Source organism: Diplotaxodon limnothrissa, linkage group LG5 (assembly GCF_057381915.1).
Source record: "Diplotaxodon limnothrissa isolate DT_005_m linkage group LG5, D_limnothrissa_male_GT1.1, whole genome shotgun sequence".
Taxonomy (NCBI): domain Eukaryota; kingdom Metazoa; phylum Chordata; class Actinopteri; order Cichliformes; family Cichlidae; genus Diplotaxodon; species Diplotaxodon limnothrissa.
Genome location: NC_140600.1, coordinates 26,983,573 through 27,001,224, shown reverse-complemented (window position 1 = coordinate 27,001,224; position 17,652 = coordinate 26,983,573). Strand labels below are relative to the sequence as shown.

The following is a 17,652-nucleotide window of genomic DNA, read 5'->3' as shown; positions in this document are numbered from 1 at the left end:
AGACTTAATAAACTGATCCGTAAGGCCAGCAATGTTGTGGGGATGGAGCTGGACTCCCTCAAGGTGGTGTCGGAGAGGCGGATGCTGTCCAAGATAAAGACAATGTTGGATAACACCTCCCACCCACTCCATGACATGTTGGTCAGTCACAGGAGCTCGTTCAGTGAGAGACTGAGATTACCGAAAAGCACCACTGAACGACACAGGAAATCATTCCTGCCTGTGGCCATCTCCCTGTACAACGCATCCACTTAACACACTGTTTGCTGCTACAACTACACATGTTTCTTTTCCAAATATTTATTTATAAGTGACTTATGTATGTATGTATGTATATATTGTACTATTCTTAGTTAGCGTATTGTCTGTCTTGTCTTAATGTTGGTTTAAAATGGAGCACTGTAACAAAAAATAATTTCCCCCAGGGATCAATAAAGTATTCTGATTCTGATTCTGATATGAGGACAGGATGAAATTAATTTCGAGACTGCCTCTGGACCATTAGAAACAACCCTTGAGCCAATAGACACCCCACCCGAACTGTGGCTCGGCAATACGGAGGGTGCTAGTTTTCCAAAGTCAAAGTCAAAGTCAACTTTATTTGTCGATTCTTCCACATGTACAGGACATACGGAGAATAGAAATTGCGTTACTCTTCAATCCCTAGATAAATAGCAAATGAACATTTAAATATATTTAAATATAAAAGTGATTTAAAAAAATGCAAGTAAAATAATTAAAAAGTAAAAATTTAAATAAATACAATTTTACATATAACAAGGAAGCTATACAATATACAATATAATGGGTAAGTGACATTGAGTGTAAACCAGGCAGAGTAGTGCAAATAGGCAAATAGTGCAAATGGAGATTTAGTAGTGTACGGTAAGAGAAAGTGTAACAACAAAGTCTTATGAGGTAAGTTTTCCGAAGCCGTATTTAAAGGAGAGTGCCTGCGATTGTGCAGAGGGGCCTGCGAAGGAGGCCGGGAACGAGGAACGCGTTCCCCATCACACTCCCGAGCAAAATGTCCAGGTTGCTGACAACGACGGCATATAATGGAGTCGCCCCGTCCTGAGCGAGGCATTCGATGGGGGCCCTGCAATCGAGCAATGCTCTGAGTGAGCTGATTAAGTTGCTCCTGCTGGCGCTTTAACAATTCCTTCATCTCGCTCATCTCAGACAAATGGGTAGACTGAGCTATTCCTGAGGGACCGCTATGGACCCCATACTGAATGCCATAAACAGAAGGGACAGAACTGCTTCTATGCCTAACGCCACTAGGCAACCCTTCACGTTCCCACCTAATAGCTTCCCCTCTAATCTCCAGCAATGTCAGTGTTGGCTGCCTCCTTACTAGCTGCTTTAACTCCCGCCGCAAGGTACTATCTAAGACCTGTTCAACAAATTGATCTCTTAATAAAACATCAGCATTGGGCATGCCATTGGGGGCACTCGATTTAACTTTTTCCATAAGACCCAAGAGAGCGAGGGAAAACTCTTGCAGTGTCTCACTTTCCTGCTGTTTTCTAGAGAAGAAAGCTTCCTGCAATGCTACATAGGATTCTGAACAGCCATAAAGTTCTTGCAATATAGTAATTATCTTAGCAGGATCAGTCCTCTCTGCACTAGAGCGATATTTAATCTCCTCACGTGCTTCTCCTTCTAGGTGGTCAAACAGGAAAAATGCTTTATCAGCCAAAGACAAATGACGTGCTCTAGCACAACCTTCTAATTCCTCCAACCATTCATTCAACCCTATACCTGATTTTCCTCTAAACATAGGGCATTTTCTGTCACGGGGCACAAAAACTAGTCTCTCTGCTACAGAGACACCAGCCGTTGGGGGGTTCACAGATGATGCAGTTGAAGTAGAAGGTGTAGCACTAGTACCTGACCCAACAGCCCTCTCCTGACGCAGCCTCTCGTTGTCTGCTTTCAGCTGCGCGATCAAGTCCCGGAGTTCCTGTAACTCTTCCTCCATCTCTGTAACACAGCTGTGAAATCCCACACCAAAGTAGCTGCTGCTTTGCCTTTATTCTGTACAAAATAATATAAAAAAAAAACAATTTACGTTACACCAAACAAAAAAAGAAGAACACACGTCTCTGTTTTAAAGAGTATATCCTGTCGACAACGCCAAGTTTGTGGCGAGACGAGGTTGGGATATAAAGTAAATACTCTTCAGTTTTAAAGAACGACAACGCCACCCTGGGAATTTCACCCAGAGAATACTGGAAATGACACTAAATCACCAAAAAGGCACTTAGGTTCGCTATACTCAATCCAGAGACGAGGTTCAATAATAAACAAATTGACAATTTATTGGTAATTATTTAAAACACCGAATAAAAACAATCATAAATATTCAAATACAAATATGCTTAAAAAGGTATTCAGAGCTGAGGCTTACCAGTGGAGGGGCAGGGATGCCACACACAACTAAAGAAAGAAAACACACCAAAACACAAGTGCAACACACTATCACACACTCACACTAATAAACTAGACAAGGCAGGTGTGTACACTCAAGGGATCCCACCACCAAGGCACCCTAGTCTCCTCCACGTCGGCACTCCGCATCTGAATAAAAGAAACAAAGAAAATGTTAATATATTACAACAAACTAATGTGTAGCACCGGGGGACAACCCAACTGCAGGACCACACTGGTGATCCACAGCTAGAAAAAGGGCCTCCCACCAGTGGTGTAACAGAGAATCCAAACTACAAATCAAAAAGCAATAAAACAACATACAATCTGAATAAAACTCTAAAATCTGGAGCAAACGGAATCGCCGTACTGCTCCAACTTGCCGTCCACACGACGATAAGTTAACAGTCAATCAATATGCACGCCAGCTGACTCCGATAACCGGCATGCATATGGCCGTTGTCCACGCCGACGTCCACTGTAAAAGCTGACAACAGCAGGGAAAGAATTCTCACAACGGGAACAGACGGTAAAAGCACAGCAAGGCAAAACAGCAGCACTTCAGTTCGCGTAGCTTGGCGCAAAACTAAGGTCCACACTTCCTGCGAAACATAATAAATAATTACTATAAAAGAACAATAGAAGGCAGAGAGCGTAACAAAAGTTGATTACGTACCAAGTAAGCCGGGTCACAGAACGTAAGCAGAATAGCTCAGAGGAGGCTTCTATAGCTACGACCAGCCGCGATGGAGACTTTAGAGGAGTAACCCACAAACGATCTCTACCACACCGAGGAAGTCAGGTGACCAAAAAGGAGATCACAGGCAAGCGATGCAGAGACACTCAAATGGCCACTATTTATACCAGCGCCCCCTAATGGGCCAGGCTGAAAGTGGGTTCATCCTGCCACATTAGCAATTTAGCAAAGTTGATGGTGGTGGTGTGTGTGTCTGTGTGAGTGTAAGACGGAGAGAGAGAGCGCGACAGATTTTCTGTTATAACCTTCATTTTATGGAGGCACAGTGTGAGCACTCAGGTCGCATCAGAGCATCGGGCGGTATAGTGTGAGACCTGCATCGTGACCTACCAACTGCGAGTCAATCGTGCAGTTTGAGCAGGAGCTGAATAACGTGACTGAAAAAAATTGCACAGTGTCTGCCCAGCTTTAGGTTTACTGTCGTCCGAGACTTGCACCGCAGTGTCTGCGTTTGTTTCCCTGTTGGCCATGCTTCTTGTTGTGGTCATTTGTTGTCTTCCGGTATTTTCTCCGTAAGCAACCTTTCCTCGACCAATGAGATGAGTGGTAATCTGAATTGTCATACTCGTAAGTGTGCTGTCAGCTCATTGGTCACAAAGCAGGAGAGGGGCTGGGAATTATGTTTTCAAACAAAGCGTTAATTCCATTAAAAGTTATAGACTACTTTTGATTCTCACTGTATTACGGGACAAAGTGCGTCCCTTATTAGCTCAATACGGGACGTGTACTTTTGTTTCGAAATACGGGACGATTCCGTATTTTAAGGGACGGTTGGCAACCCTAGTTCTGACTGAGAGATTTCTGAAAAAAATCAAACGTACAGCTCTGCTATCACTTCCAACATAAATGAAGACAGGAAACTAAACAGCAGTGACGTTTATAGGGTTACTGAAGTTGGGCTAGCTGGTATTTAACAATGATGTGCTACGCTATGCAAACTTTGAATCACCTTGTTGTTGTTGAATTGTGCTATACAAATTAATTTGCCTTGCCTTGCCTTGCCTTGCCTACGTGATCGCTAGCGACACAGCTATGTTAGCATAATATAAACAGTGAAGCTGGAGGACGAACACTAACACTTTTCCACTTAAAAAAGTTAACGTTAAGGTTTCTGATAGTTAGAGACAAATGCAATCGCATGGCAGGATGCTGTAAACGGACCAAACTTCAGTCAGAAGAACAACTGAGATAATCCATCCACAATACGAGGTTAGTCATTAATATACTGCAACAACATGGGAATAGAGCAGCTGCCAGAGAATTCAACATTAATGAATCAATGGTACAGAAGTGGAGGAAGCAAGAAGAATGAGTTTAATAAAGTTTGATTTATCTGACTGCTTTGTTTCGCTTAATGTGCCTTATAATCCCGTGCACCTTATGGTCCGAAAAATACATACTGCACACTGCAGTTTAATGTTGCAAAGCACCTCTTTTTAACTTCAGTGGATATTATACATGGTTATGCTCAGGATATGTCAGCCCATTTCTACTGGAAATGCCTTTTGGTTAAACTTTCAGCAAGGAATTTGCATTTGCACTGTTACAGTTTTATAAAGCTTTAATGTACATAAAAACCAGCTTCTTGTTTAAGTGAAAATAAATGGAAGGTTGTCTTTTTGCGCTAGTAATGTTGTGGAGTTGTATTTTGTCTCGCATCAATTATATCGTCAGTTATATCGTTATCGCAAATTTTCAAATATATATCGTGATAAATATTTTTGGCCATATCGCCCTGCTCTAACGGGTAGGACGTTTTGTCAGAGTAGGGTATGATGGTTTCTCAGAACACCAGCTCGTGTCACCGGTGCATAAGGTACACGGGATTATAAGGCACATTAAGCAAAACAATGCAGTCAGATAAGTCAAACTTTATTCAACTCATTCTTCTTGCTTCCCCCAGCACAGAGTGCTTGCTAGCGCTGTGCTTACGTGATGAAACAATTGAGGAAAAAACGCCGCGTATATATTGTTTATCATGACTCTGGTTTTACGTGGCCTATCAACACAATTTAAAAACTGTCTTTAAGTGGTCATGTGATTGGCTTACCAAGAATACTTTATTCTTCCTCAGTCAAACAGCAGCACTCATGTGATTGTTTTGCCCCCTTAGCTCCAGGTGTTGTGCTAGACAGTGATCGTGATTATCGTCTGCGGGAGCGCGCAGCTGCTTAAAGCTGTAGCGTCCAGATTACTTACGTAGTCAGCTACTTCCGTGCAACTGCTTACCGCATTTGTTGAAATGCGGTAAGCATTTGTTTGTTGAAAAATAGTAACGGACCGCGTTTCCTTGTTAGTAACTGTAACGGCGTTGTAACAATAGGAATAGTAATTAGTTAGATTACTCGTTACTGAAAAAAAGTAACACCGTTAGTATCGCCGTTGCTTGTAACGCTGTTATTCCCGTCACTGATAATAACGACAGCCCACTTGCATGTTCTACAAAAAAACTGTGCTTTGGTGGGTATCTGACCGACAAACACCAAACCAGTTCTACATCACTGAAGTTGCACCATTTTTACAAACCAATTCTGGTTCATCTGTTTCACTCAACAATTCACTTTCCCCCCCCTTCTCATTTTCCATTGCCACCATGCTTTTTCAGCCATGTGCGTATGAAAGCAAAGGCACTGCGCATGCGCGTTTGACCCATATTTTATCGCGATATTTTATTTTCTTATCGTTGCGTAACATTGTACCAGTATTACCGTGAATGGTATAATATGGCCCAGCTCTAGTACCAAGTCTTATTATTATATATATTTGTCTTATTATTTTCTTATTTGTTGCAATTCAGGTTCTGTGCACACAAGCAGAGGTTTTTGCTTGGGAAGTAACTGTGACCTCGTTTTCAGAGCCTTGTCCAACATTTAATGGTCTTTGTGACCAAAATATGTGTTGTATGCACTTGACCAACAATGGCTTCTGATACCGTCTAGTTGTAGACCCCTCATTATGCACCTAGCACATACCCTTCCCTTGCGCAGGTCATCTGGGTTGCCAAAAAACCTATATCCAAGTTAGCTCACGTTTCTTTTGGCCGTCAATGTACACAGACATAAAAAAATATTGCCATACATGCCCTACCTGTCAGAAAACTTCTCCAGCCCGCAAGTCTGACAGGGCCCTGCTACAGCCACTTTCTGTCATCTCCACCCCGATTTGTTCCCCGGTTCAGATCACAGACAAACAGTATCCTACAGCTGTTTATGTTTTTTAACCCATTTTGCACAGAGAGGCATTTTTTGAAAAATGTATTGATAGCAATGTTGAATATTATTACACAGGGAAAAAAACAACTACAGTAAAATAATTACACTGTGAGGCCTCTGCCTTTCTAAATGGAGGGACTGTAACTGCATGTAAAACCTGAGGATAGTCAGATTAACAGTAACAGTATTTCGTCTCTATCTGCCATTCGGCAATTCATCTCAGGTAAACAATAACGTGGCGCACAGCGTGACGTGAAAAAAGGCACATACCTTTGACGTTGTGTGACGAACTCTGTATTCCTCGTCCACATATAAAGGCAAAAAAAGGGTTTTAAAAAATCTCTGTTTTCAGTGATTCGAAACGCCTTTTACGTGTGGACGAAACAGCTACGTTTTCAAAAATACCGTGTAGGTGTGGACGTAGCATAAAAGAGTTAGTAGTTTATTTTAATACTACCTGTAATTTATTGCAGATTACTTGTATTTGCTTAATTGTTTACTAACTGTTTGAGGTGTGAAATAAACCGCAATGGAGCAAAATATGGGTGTGTGTGTGTAACCGGTGTGATTCTGCGTTGTGTCTGATAAAAAAGGTAAAAGAAAGAAAGACCTCCAAGTAAATAATTTGCCCACTCCAGCTCCTCTCCCACAGGGGAATTGTAGAAAAAGGGGCTGGCATTTATTTTTTACATTAAACATAAAATATGCATTTACACGTAACATATTTGACATAAGATAAAACAAAAACAACAACATGAAATCCGACATACCTGATAAAAAAGGTAAAAGAAAGAAAGACCTCCAAGTAAATAATTTGCCCACTCCAGCTCCTAGACCAAATACAAACAGTGGGGAAGAGGGTTAGCTCAACCCATCACAGCTCCCAAGCTAGCAAGGAGTATATATTCATTTATGGCGCCTAAAACACATTTATGATACACACATACTACACACTTATAACATCTTACAAAAAACAGGCTCAATAATGACAATAACTGAACTAACATCGCAATCATAAACATCAGGGTGGCTAAATATGAATTATGTGTGTTTTAAGGTGTTGGAAGAAATGACACCCACCTCTCCCACAGGGGAATTGTAGAAAAAGGGGAGAGGCAAAAGGGGTACACTGTATTTATAGTATTGCACCAAAGAAGAAGAAGAAAAGAATGAGGAGGGGCTCTAACTGATAATGAACACAACTACAGGCTTGGAGGTCCTGAAAGTCAGGTATAAAAGGAGCAGTTTGGGGGTTTAGAACACATTTTGTGTAATTATAACAATGTGATTTATGACCCTGTTACATGTGGTTGGAGGATGTGTTAGTGCGTGCACGCGGGGGGGGGGGGGGGGGGGGGCATTTTTCATGTAAAACAAAGGGGGGCCCAGCAAAAAAAGTTTGGGAACCACTGGTCTAGTAAATGACTTCATTGTGTATGCCAAATTTTTGGTCATGAGTTATTTAAAAATGAATTTGTTCTGTCACACACAAAGAAATTACTTGATCAACAGCTTATAATAATAATAATAATGGATTGGATTTATATAGCGCTTTTCAAGGAACCCAAAGCGCTTTACAATTCCATTATTCATTCACTCTCACATTCACACACTGGTGGAGGCAAGCTACAGTTGTAGCCACAGCTGCCCTGGGGCAGACTGACAGAAGCGAGGCTGCCATATTGCGCCATTGGCCCCTCTGGCCAACACCAGTAGGCGGTAGGGTAAAGTGTCTTGCCCAAGGTTTGTTGATATCCTTGAGTTTGAGGATTGGGCAATCCTTCCCTTAAAAAGATTCTGAACAAAGTATTAAAAATTATTTTTAAAAAGTTTGTGGGTTTTTTTTTTTAAGTCTAGTTCCTCAGTATTTACATAGTAATTGTAGCTTGTTGCTATGTAGAAAGACTAGTGGGAACAAAACGGGAAGGTGGAACATGCAGGAAGTTGACGCTTGAATGAGAAAACTGAAAGCAAACAAGCTGAAGTGCAGCCTGCTCGGAATCAGGGAGACAGCAGAGAGATAAACACATCGAGTTAACTGCAGGGTTTGTTTTATAGATGAAGATGAAGCTACTTTTTGTTCTCAGTCTGATGGTTTTCATGCCAACGATGGTTGAACCAGCTCCTACTGAAGAGCGACCCACGTGGCCAAGAACAACAGGTAAACGTACAAAAGAATCTTAAAGGCATTTCTAGTAATTGCAAATACATGACAAAAAAGTGTGAAATTACTCAACATATTTTAGGCTACGTTCACACTGCAGGCGAAAGCGCATCAAATCCGATTTTTTTTTACCCTATGCGACCCATATCCGATCATGGTATGACAGTGTGAACGGGACAAATCCGATATTTTCAAATCCGATCTGGGTCACTTTCGTATGTGGTACTGAATCCAATACATATCCGATGTTTTAGTAAGCGACTACTTATTATGCATCTCAGGTCATCCCCCTGCTGCAATGGTGTAACCCGAATTTGAAAGCTAAGTGGAAATCCATAGAATTCAATACAACCCCAAAATTTCAACTACAAGCTTCAATTGCGGATAAAAAATTGGCAGACCGTTTAGAAGATAAAGGACCATGGATAAGCCACACTTTAAAAATATGGAATAAAGTGACTAAAATATGTGGTAGTGAACGAATACTAAAAGTATTTAGATGGTGTGCTTATGACACAGATTTTAAACCAAATGAAAGTGATAATAGATTTCAGTCCTGGATAGAGAGTGGACTAACAACATTCCATTCCTTCACACATAAAGGGACACTACAGAGTTTCCAGTCTTTACAAATAAGAAATGGCTTAAGACAAGTAGATTTCTTCAGGTTTCTTCAAATGAGGGATTACTTTAACAAACACTACAATATCCCAAACCCAAATATGGTTGAGTTAGAAATTTTTAAGATAGTTAAATTAGCATATGATAGTTCTCTGAGAAAGGCAATCTCCAAACTATATGATGTGCTCCTTCAAGCAAGGAAGGATACTACTCAAAATGTTAAGATTAAATGGGAATTGGAATCGGGGATGGGTATAACAAACGAGAACTGGGAGAGGATTTGTAATTTTCATTGGTACTCAACAAGTTCTTTATCTTGGAGAGACCACTGTTGGAAGAACATTATTAGATTTTTCAAAACCCCTCATCAAACTAAATATAAAAATGGGACAGCAGAATGCTGGAGAAGATGTGGATCAGAAGAGGCACATCATTATCATATCTTTTGGGACTGCCCTAACTTAAAAAATTACTGGCTGGGAATTCATACAACTTTGTGTGAGGTTTTTAAGATAAAATTTGACATCAATTTTGTAAATTTGTACTTGGGCTCGGTTGCTGGCTCGGTCCGGGGAGGGGACACAAAACTCTTACAAGCGCTATTAGCGGCCAGCAAAAAATCAATAACCAGAAAGTGGTTAAATCCAACTCCGCCAACACTTGAGGATTGGTTTAATGTGGTTTTCGAAATATTTAAAATGGAAAAATTGACATTCTTTTTTAAAATTCGAAAAGACAAATTCTACAAAATATGGAATAAATGGATTAGCTTTGTGTCCCCCATCCACCCTGAATTTAGGTAAGACCAGCCCTGAATTGGTGTATCTCCCATGTATCGTACAATGTCAGGTTGACCATCAACTTCATAATATGTACCTAATGTAGTCTTTGTAAATAAGTTAAACATGCTGCATTATGTAACACACTGTCAAGCAAACGAGTTAATTTTATTTTTTTTTGCTATCAGAATGTAAAACAAAAGGACTAAGAAAAAGATTTTTTTTCTTTTTTTGACTAAATAATGTCAATGCACTTTATTGTAACAAATCCCTTTTTTTTCTTCAATAAAAATATAATTAAAATAAAAAAAGCGACTGCTGTTTGAACGGTCATGTCGAGACAGACCGTTGGGAAACGTAAAGTCCGAAGTCTTTATATTAAGGGCCATCAGTCAAACAATACTGTTTACTCTGGGTCTAAACTGAGCGCGTTGTGTGTGACGTCTTCTTTTGCGCATGCGGGCCGCTTTAAGCGTTCACACTAGAGCGTGTTTGCTGTCGTATTTTATTTGCAGTGTGAACAAGCAGGCAAAAAAATCGGATTTGATCAAAAAATCAGAATTGAGCATCAAGACCTGCAGTGTGAACGTATCCTTAGATGCTTTGATTACTGCTTTGCGCACTCTTGGCATTCTCTCGATTAGCCTGATGAGGTCGTCACCTGAAATGGTTTTCCAACAGTTTATAAGGAGTTCCCAGAAATGCTGAACACTTGTTGGCCCTTTTGCCTTCACTTTGCGATCCATCTCATCCCAAACCATCTCATTTGGGTTTATGGTAAGGTGACTGTGGAGGCCAGGCCATCTGGCACAGCACTCCATCACTCACCTTCTTGGTCAGATGGCCCTTAGACAGCCTGCAGGTGTGTTTGGGGTAATTATCCTGTTGATAAATAAATGATGGCCTAACTAAAACTGGTGGGATGGCATGTCACTGCAGGATGCTGTGGTAGCCATCCTGCAGCCATCCCATTTAGAAATTTAATTGCATTCTACAGACGCAAAGAGTTATAAAAAGAACAAAGAACTAATTTGATTCCAATGTGAGGATGAAACATTACAGATATTCTTCTGTCACCAGAAAGGAAATAAAGGAGCTGGATTTTAGTGTTTTTAAAGGTGTAAACTTTTGCAGAGGATTGGGGTGTGTGCTGTTTAGTTTTTACTAAACCTGCTTTTGGGAGCAAAACCCCAGAAGTCAACATAAAAACACATATAATGAAGGAAGAAGGAAGGAAGGGAAACGTTATAACGGCTTTTTTGTTGTCTTTTTGTCTGCAGGAAGTTCTGAAATAAATCTAGACGGGAGGATGTTCACTTTGTCTCGTAATTATGGAGGAGTAATCTTCTATCACCCCAATTATCATTTCCAAACTCCCTACCCAACCAGAAGCTACAAAGTCGGAGCTCCAAACACCACCAAACATCCAAACACCACCACCACCACCACCACCAAACCTCCAAAGACCACCACCACCAAAGCTACAACCACACAGAGTCCAACCAGAAGTGAGTATGTACATTCAAAGAGGTGGTGTGGACGCAGTCAGCGGTTTATTCTACTGGCATTAGATTTACTGGTTGTACAGAGAAGGATTAAACAGCTACTTTGATCTGAAGCAGGACTGGAAAAGTCCTCTTTTTTGCCCGTTTAACTACACGGTTAATCCCAGAGATATTTGAATATATGAAAAAGAAGTGTCTGTGAAGGTTCTCAGTCATCCAGGTCATTGTAGTCTAAGGAGCTTTGAAAGAAAAGCATCTGGACTTCTTTAAGGTGCTTGAAGACGTTTCACCTCTCATCCGAGAAGCTTCTTCAGGGTCCTTTTGTCCCTCTTGGGGTGACACTCCCACAGGGCTTAAATCTGGGACTCTCCACCATTTGACCCTAGAACTAAAGAAGCTTCTCAGATGAGAGGGGAAACATCCAGACGCTTTTCTTTCCAAGCTCCTTAGACCATGAAAAAAAAGTTTCAAGAATTCATCTCAGGTTTTCGGCATGATAAAAAATTGCTGCTTGGGGCTTGAATTGCGAGAAATAAATTTGAAAAATTACATGAAATATTTCTGTTAGCTCGGCGAGCTAATTATAACATGAAAAATTTTGTTAATTGACAGAATATTTTTAATGCAAACCCACTGTAATCTTTCCATGTTCTGTGCAATATTTTTGGCTCATGTGCAATTATTTTGGTCCCAGTCTGTTTCAATGTTTCCTACACATACACCATGTATATAGTTCCACTCACATATGTATACATATACACTGTTTTTTATTTTATTTTTATTCTATTTATTTAATTATTTATTTATTTTCCGCCTTCGTTGTATATTGGTTTCTCTTCTTCTTACTTTAGCACCTTTGTGGTTCACCTACCCAATTTCGCTGTGCAAGAAACTGCACAATGACAATAAAAAGCTCTAAGTCTCTAAGTCTAAGTCTCTAATAATATAGTTAAAATATAATATTTTCATATAATATTTTCATTCATATTTTCATAATAGATGGTGAAAAAACAGGAACTTTCTGTTAATAGTTTTTCTTTTGCTTATTTATGTTGGTGAAGTGTAAATGGCCATAGAGGAGGTCTTTATCAGTAGGAAAAGCTGTAAAACTCATGGAAACACAGTGAAAAGCATGAAATTTACGTCCTCCTCTACACTGTACAGACTGCCAGATTGTAGTCTTTTGCAGGCCAATTCCAGCACCCGGGCCTTATGCTTGACACCCCTTGGTTTAGTCTGTTTGAAGCCAGACAACAAAATTGGCAAAAGTGCTGACTCTGTAAGTGTATAATCTTATAGACTGTAATTCCATTAAACTAATAAAATAAAAATAAAAAACACAAACAAACAGTAGTGTAGCATTACCTTATTATCCAGAAGTCCAGCCTGTGCAGCTGAATGACTGTGTGCACTGCAGATCAATGAAATTGATCCGCTGAAATTGGTACAGTTTATATTCACATTGATCCTGAGCAGGTAAAATATCTTGCAAACCAACTAAAGGAAAGAAAACATTCGTCAAAGCCCGATGCAATCATTTTAAGGAAATGTGTTGTCCAACCTGTTTTTGTTACATCTCTTGCAGGTGTGTCAGTGTGTCTGCGTTACATGACTGACGCTGTGCAGCCAACCTTCCCACTCTTCACTCTCAGTCCAGACACATCCTCTCTGAGTCTGCAGCGTAGCTTTGACACATTCATGCTTTCCTATTATGATTCCTTCAGTGTGGACCTGCAGCCCATTGTGCACTTATGGCCAGACATTAAGCAGGACATCTGGACCAGTGTCTGCCTCACTGTGGACACCAGTAAGAATGTGGTCCAGATGTTCAGTGGCGGGTATATGAGCCCCAGGAAGGTGATGCCTTATCAGGTGAGAATGTTGACAAAGTTAGAATCAGCATGTTAAAAACTGTGTGGATGCACAGACAGTGTCATGGTCCTGGGCCATGTTGGCCCAGTGTTCTTAGTTTCCTTGTATGTTTGTATTTTGTTCCTTGCTTAGGCCATGTTTTCTGAGTTGCCCTGTTGTGTTGTTCCCTAAGTGTTCTCCCTTCATGGCTCTTACCCCCTGTGTGCCCCTCTGTGTATCTGTGAGCCCTCGTCTCTCCTTATGTTTTATCCCATGCTTCCCCTGCCCATTATGTCTAAGTTCTCCCCGTGCTCTCTCTTCCCCCTGTGTGCCCTCTATGTATTTATGAGCCCTCGTCTCCCTTTGTGGTTGTTTCATGTTTCCCCAGCCCGTTATGTCTGTGTTTTCCCCGTGCTCTCTCTCTCCTCCTGTCTGAACCTCTGTGCACTTCCTGTTTACTTTGTGACTCTCACGCCCGTACATGTCATGTTCAGTTCACCCCGCCCTGTCTCGTTATGATTATCAGTGTCACCTGTGTTCCCCGTGTGTTCCCACTTTCCTCGTTAACCCTCTGTGTATTTCTGTCTGCGTCTCCCTCTGTTCAGTGTGACGTCGTCCCTCATGCTGCGTGGATTTCCCTGTGTCTCTCTCTCCGAGTGTTAGTTTACTTTTCCCAGTTTAGTTTTGTATTTCCTATGTTCTGCCTCTTCAGCAATAAAGCTGCCCTTTTGAGTTCATTCCCTCGTGCCTGTGAGTCCTGCATTTTGGGTCCTCCTCCTGCCTGCCACACAGCCGAGCCTTGACAGACAGAAAGACAAATTCACTAAACAGAGCAAAGTAGTGTGCGAGTCCAGGTGTGCAGGAAGCATTCTGGTCAGATTAATGAACCACCTCAGGTATTTATTTATTTGAGTATTTTTAATTGAAATGTCTCTCCAATGAGCGGAACCCAGACACCTTTCAGAGGAAGTTCATTTTCCTCACTTGTATCCATGATTTTCTCACAGCTCGTGGTCACAGGGAAAAATAGATCCACTGGTAAACTTAGAGCTTTACCTTAATATTCAGCCATCTCTTAGTCACATTACAGTCTGTCTCTCAAGAAACAAGACCCTGAGATAGCTGGACTCCACCAGCTGGAACAGTAACTCCTTTCCACCCTTTTTGTGCCTGAGACTTCAACAGAAGACATAATAATGACAACATAGAATCTATTTTTGTTTTGTTTTGTTTATATCTAAGTGAAGAAAACACTCAAATGACTCCTTCATTGTAATCCAGATTTCTGAAAGGCTTTAAAAAGTAGACAATATTATTCTCAAAATCACTTAATCATCTTTAATTTTGATCTTCTCTTTTTTCTGTGTGTTCAGTATGTGTGGTCAGGCGAGCCTGTGATTAGTTTCCCAGGTTTTGATGGTCAGCTGACAGACGTCCAGGTGTGGGACTATCCTCTGCGATATAAAGACATCTTCTACTACATGAGCAGAAGTTATTACGGGTAAGATCTCTATGCTGAACTCACACACCGACCGTTTAATCATAACCACAGTATAAATGACAATATTAAAGATATAAATAAAGTAAAAAATTCATTTAAAACAGGCCTTGTCTTAAATTTGCTTTTTAATGTTTAAGCTTTGTTTTAAAAGCTTGTTAAAAGCGTGTGTTTTGTTGTGGTTTTAGGTCTTACAGCGGCTCTGTCATCTCCTGGTCCTACATCAGATACGATAACAGAGGAAGGGCAGTCTTGGAGGACAACTTTGACATGCGAGCAAAAGTTGAGCAAGAGAGTAGACGGAAGGAAAAGAAGATGAGATTCTTCAGTGTGGAGGAAAACAAGCTGCTGCTTTAATGACAGAAGATGAAACTGTCCTGTGAAGCTGAGATGTCTCTTTTCCCAGTGGCTAAAAACTGGAGGGTGGTCCCCTTCTTCCCCTTCTTCTTTTGTATTAATGTATATATCAGAGTTCACTTCATGCAGCTGTACAGTGTAATCCATTATCTTTTATCTTTTGTTTCATCAGCCTTTTTTGTTTTTGTTTGTTTTTTCGATCATAATCACTTGAAATCTGAAATGTCGGTGGAAGTTTTCACAGAGGTGAAGGCTGAGGTTAATTTTCCCTTTGACTTCTAAAGGACAGTCTTTTTGAAGCTACGGGAGTTGCCATATGAAAAATTAAAATTTAATGCACTGGCAAAAGTCCCGACTGTGAATATTTAATCTCTTATTTTACTTGGAAGTTTTACTTTTAAAATATGAAACACCATAAGAAAAAACAACAATGCAGCTCAAATTTATAAAGGAATTCTGCTGTAGTCAGAGAAACCTGTCAGCAAGACTTACTGGGCTTACCCTGTAAAGGAAATGAAGAAATAATTTACTTTATGACTTAAATATCTATCTATCTATGAATTTTTAAAAAATGCTGTTTTCACTGTGTAAGAAAATGAAAATTATATTGTAAATTGTGAAAAAATTATTATCAAAAATGATTTACACATTACTTAAAATTACTTGCAGTACTTAATTTGCTTGCAGTATAACTATTTCTTTGCTTCCAGTAAAGTTGACTGTCACTCCCTTACTCTAGTGTGCCTAGCTTTAATTATTTCTGGAGCTCTGCATGAAAGTTTGGGCGACAAGTTTAAGGAAGTGAAAGATGAAATTTACAGACACAGCAAGCTGTTAATATGAGATAAAGTTCAACACTGGTTTGAGTAGAGGAAGTAAAAGCTCACATACAGATTTAATAAAAGCTAAAGTAACTTAAGAATTTCCATATAGTATTGGTTCTTGTGTCAGCTTTACCTCTTGTTAAATGATGTGGAAAAGCTGTTGTGGTGAGCAGAGCTACTCAATCTTTTAGTGTTACTTTAGTCTAAATAGACTGGAATCAGCCTTTATGGACTGTATTCATACCGCACAGCAGTCATGACCTCTGAGTTGAACTTGCAGACAGGTTGAGGTGTGTTTGCTGATAGTCCAGGAACCAAACAAAGTCCAAAATGCCCAAAACACAGGAATAATATCAGAGTCCAAACACCAGAAATCACAAGGGATACAAATACAGGACGCACAGAGCGAGGAAACAAAGAGCTGCAACAACAACACGACCCCAACCCAAAGGACAAAACAGGACTGAGAAAATATATACAAGAGATACAAGAAAACACAATCAACATAAGAAAAAGAAGAAGTTTATTTGTGTAGCAGTTTTTAAAGCACACAGTTACAAAGTGAACAAAGTGATTTTGAATAAAATCACATTACAATAAGTGTACTTGTTATACTTCTTCTTTTATAAACATGTGTCTTGTTTCATTTATTTATTTAGTTTTTAATAAACAGTTTAGTTTTTCGTAACATGAACGCTAACATTTCAGATTCAGAATCACAACATCCTATTTAGTTGTTTGTGCACTTCTGCTTAATACCAGCTGATTGCTGGAGGTAACCTTGTGTGCCTTTGCTTTGTTGGTAGCAGTTGAGTGGAGGCACTGGTTCAACATCAGTGACCGCATAAAGGAGTTGGGCACTTTGATACCCGAGTCATCAGACCTGTAGGTCGTACTGGCGCTTTCATTTTCCACTGCTCACATAAAGTTACACTGTTTGAATTTTAAATGCCAGGGGGCCACGCATTAGGCGTATAAATCATGATCTTGTCCTCTGCCTCTGTTGTCCTTCTTATCTTTACTGACATCGCAACAATGACAGAGAGATGCGCTGGAATAAAGGCACCATTCTCAAGGCTTCTGTAGACTACATCAGGAAACTGCAGAAGGATCAGCAGAGTGCCAAGGATGCTGAGATGAGGCAGAAGGAGTTGGAGCAAGCGAACCACTCCTTATTAATGTTACATGTCCGGGTCAGTTCAGTTTTATTTATGTAGAGCTGTTTCACAGGAATGGTCATCTCAAAGTGCGTTTTGTTATAAGCTAAAGACATTAGTGAGAGGATCCTGACAATCAAATGAGGCTGTATGAGCAAACACTTGGTGGCAGGGAGGAAGAAAGAACTTCATTTTGACAGCAAGAGATCTCTAACAGAACTATTTAGGTCGTTGGTTTGTTACGTTGATTTGGTGGGTTTGCAGTGATATCATGATATGACTTGATCATCAAGGGTTTGCCAACTGTGGATTTTACAGCCATTAAAAAGAATATCTACTGTGGACATATATGATCTCTTGATTTTCATCAGCTGAAGGCTTTTCAGGGAGCTTTTAGAACAGCCTTATAATAAGTAATTCCAATCAATAGTGCATCCTAGAAGCTTCAGTATGTCTCTGATTTACTTGGCAGAGGAAAGAGGGCATTCTTAGTT

General features: G+C 40.2%; 1 protein-coding gene across 1 annotated transcript; it reads left to right on the top strand.

The window, feature by feature from the left end:
• Positions 1 to 4,121: 4,121 nt before the first annotated feature.
• Positions 4,122 to 15,177, top strand: LOC146632497 (jeltraxin-like). Its single transcript, XM_085354433.1, has 6 exons — positions 4,122 to 4,142; positions 8,461 to 8,563; positions 11,247 to 11,474; positions 13,057 to 13,343; positions 14,696 to 14,823; positions 15,009 to 15,177. Exons 1-6 carry the CDS (start codon positions 4,122 to 4,124, stop codon positions 15,175 to 15,177), a joined length of 936 nt encoding a protein of 311 aa, XP_085210559.1.
• The last annotated feature ends 2,475 nt before the right edge of the window (positions 15,178 to 17,652 follow it).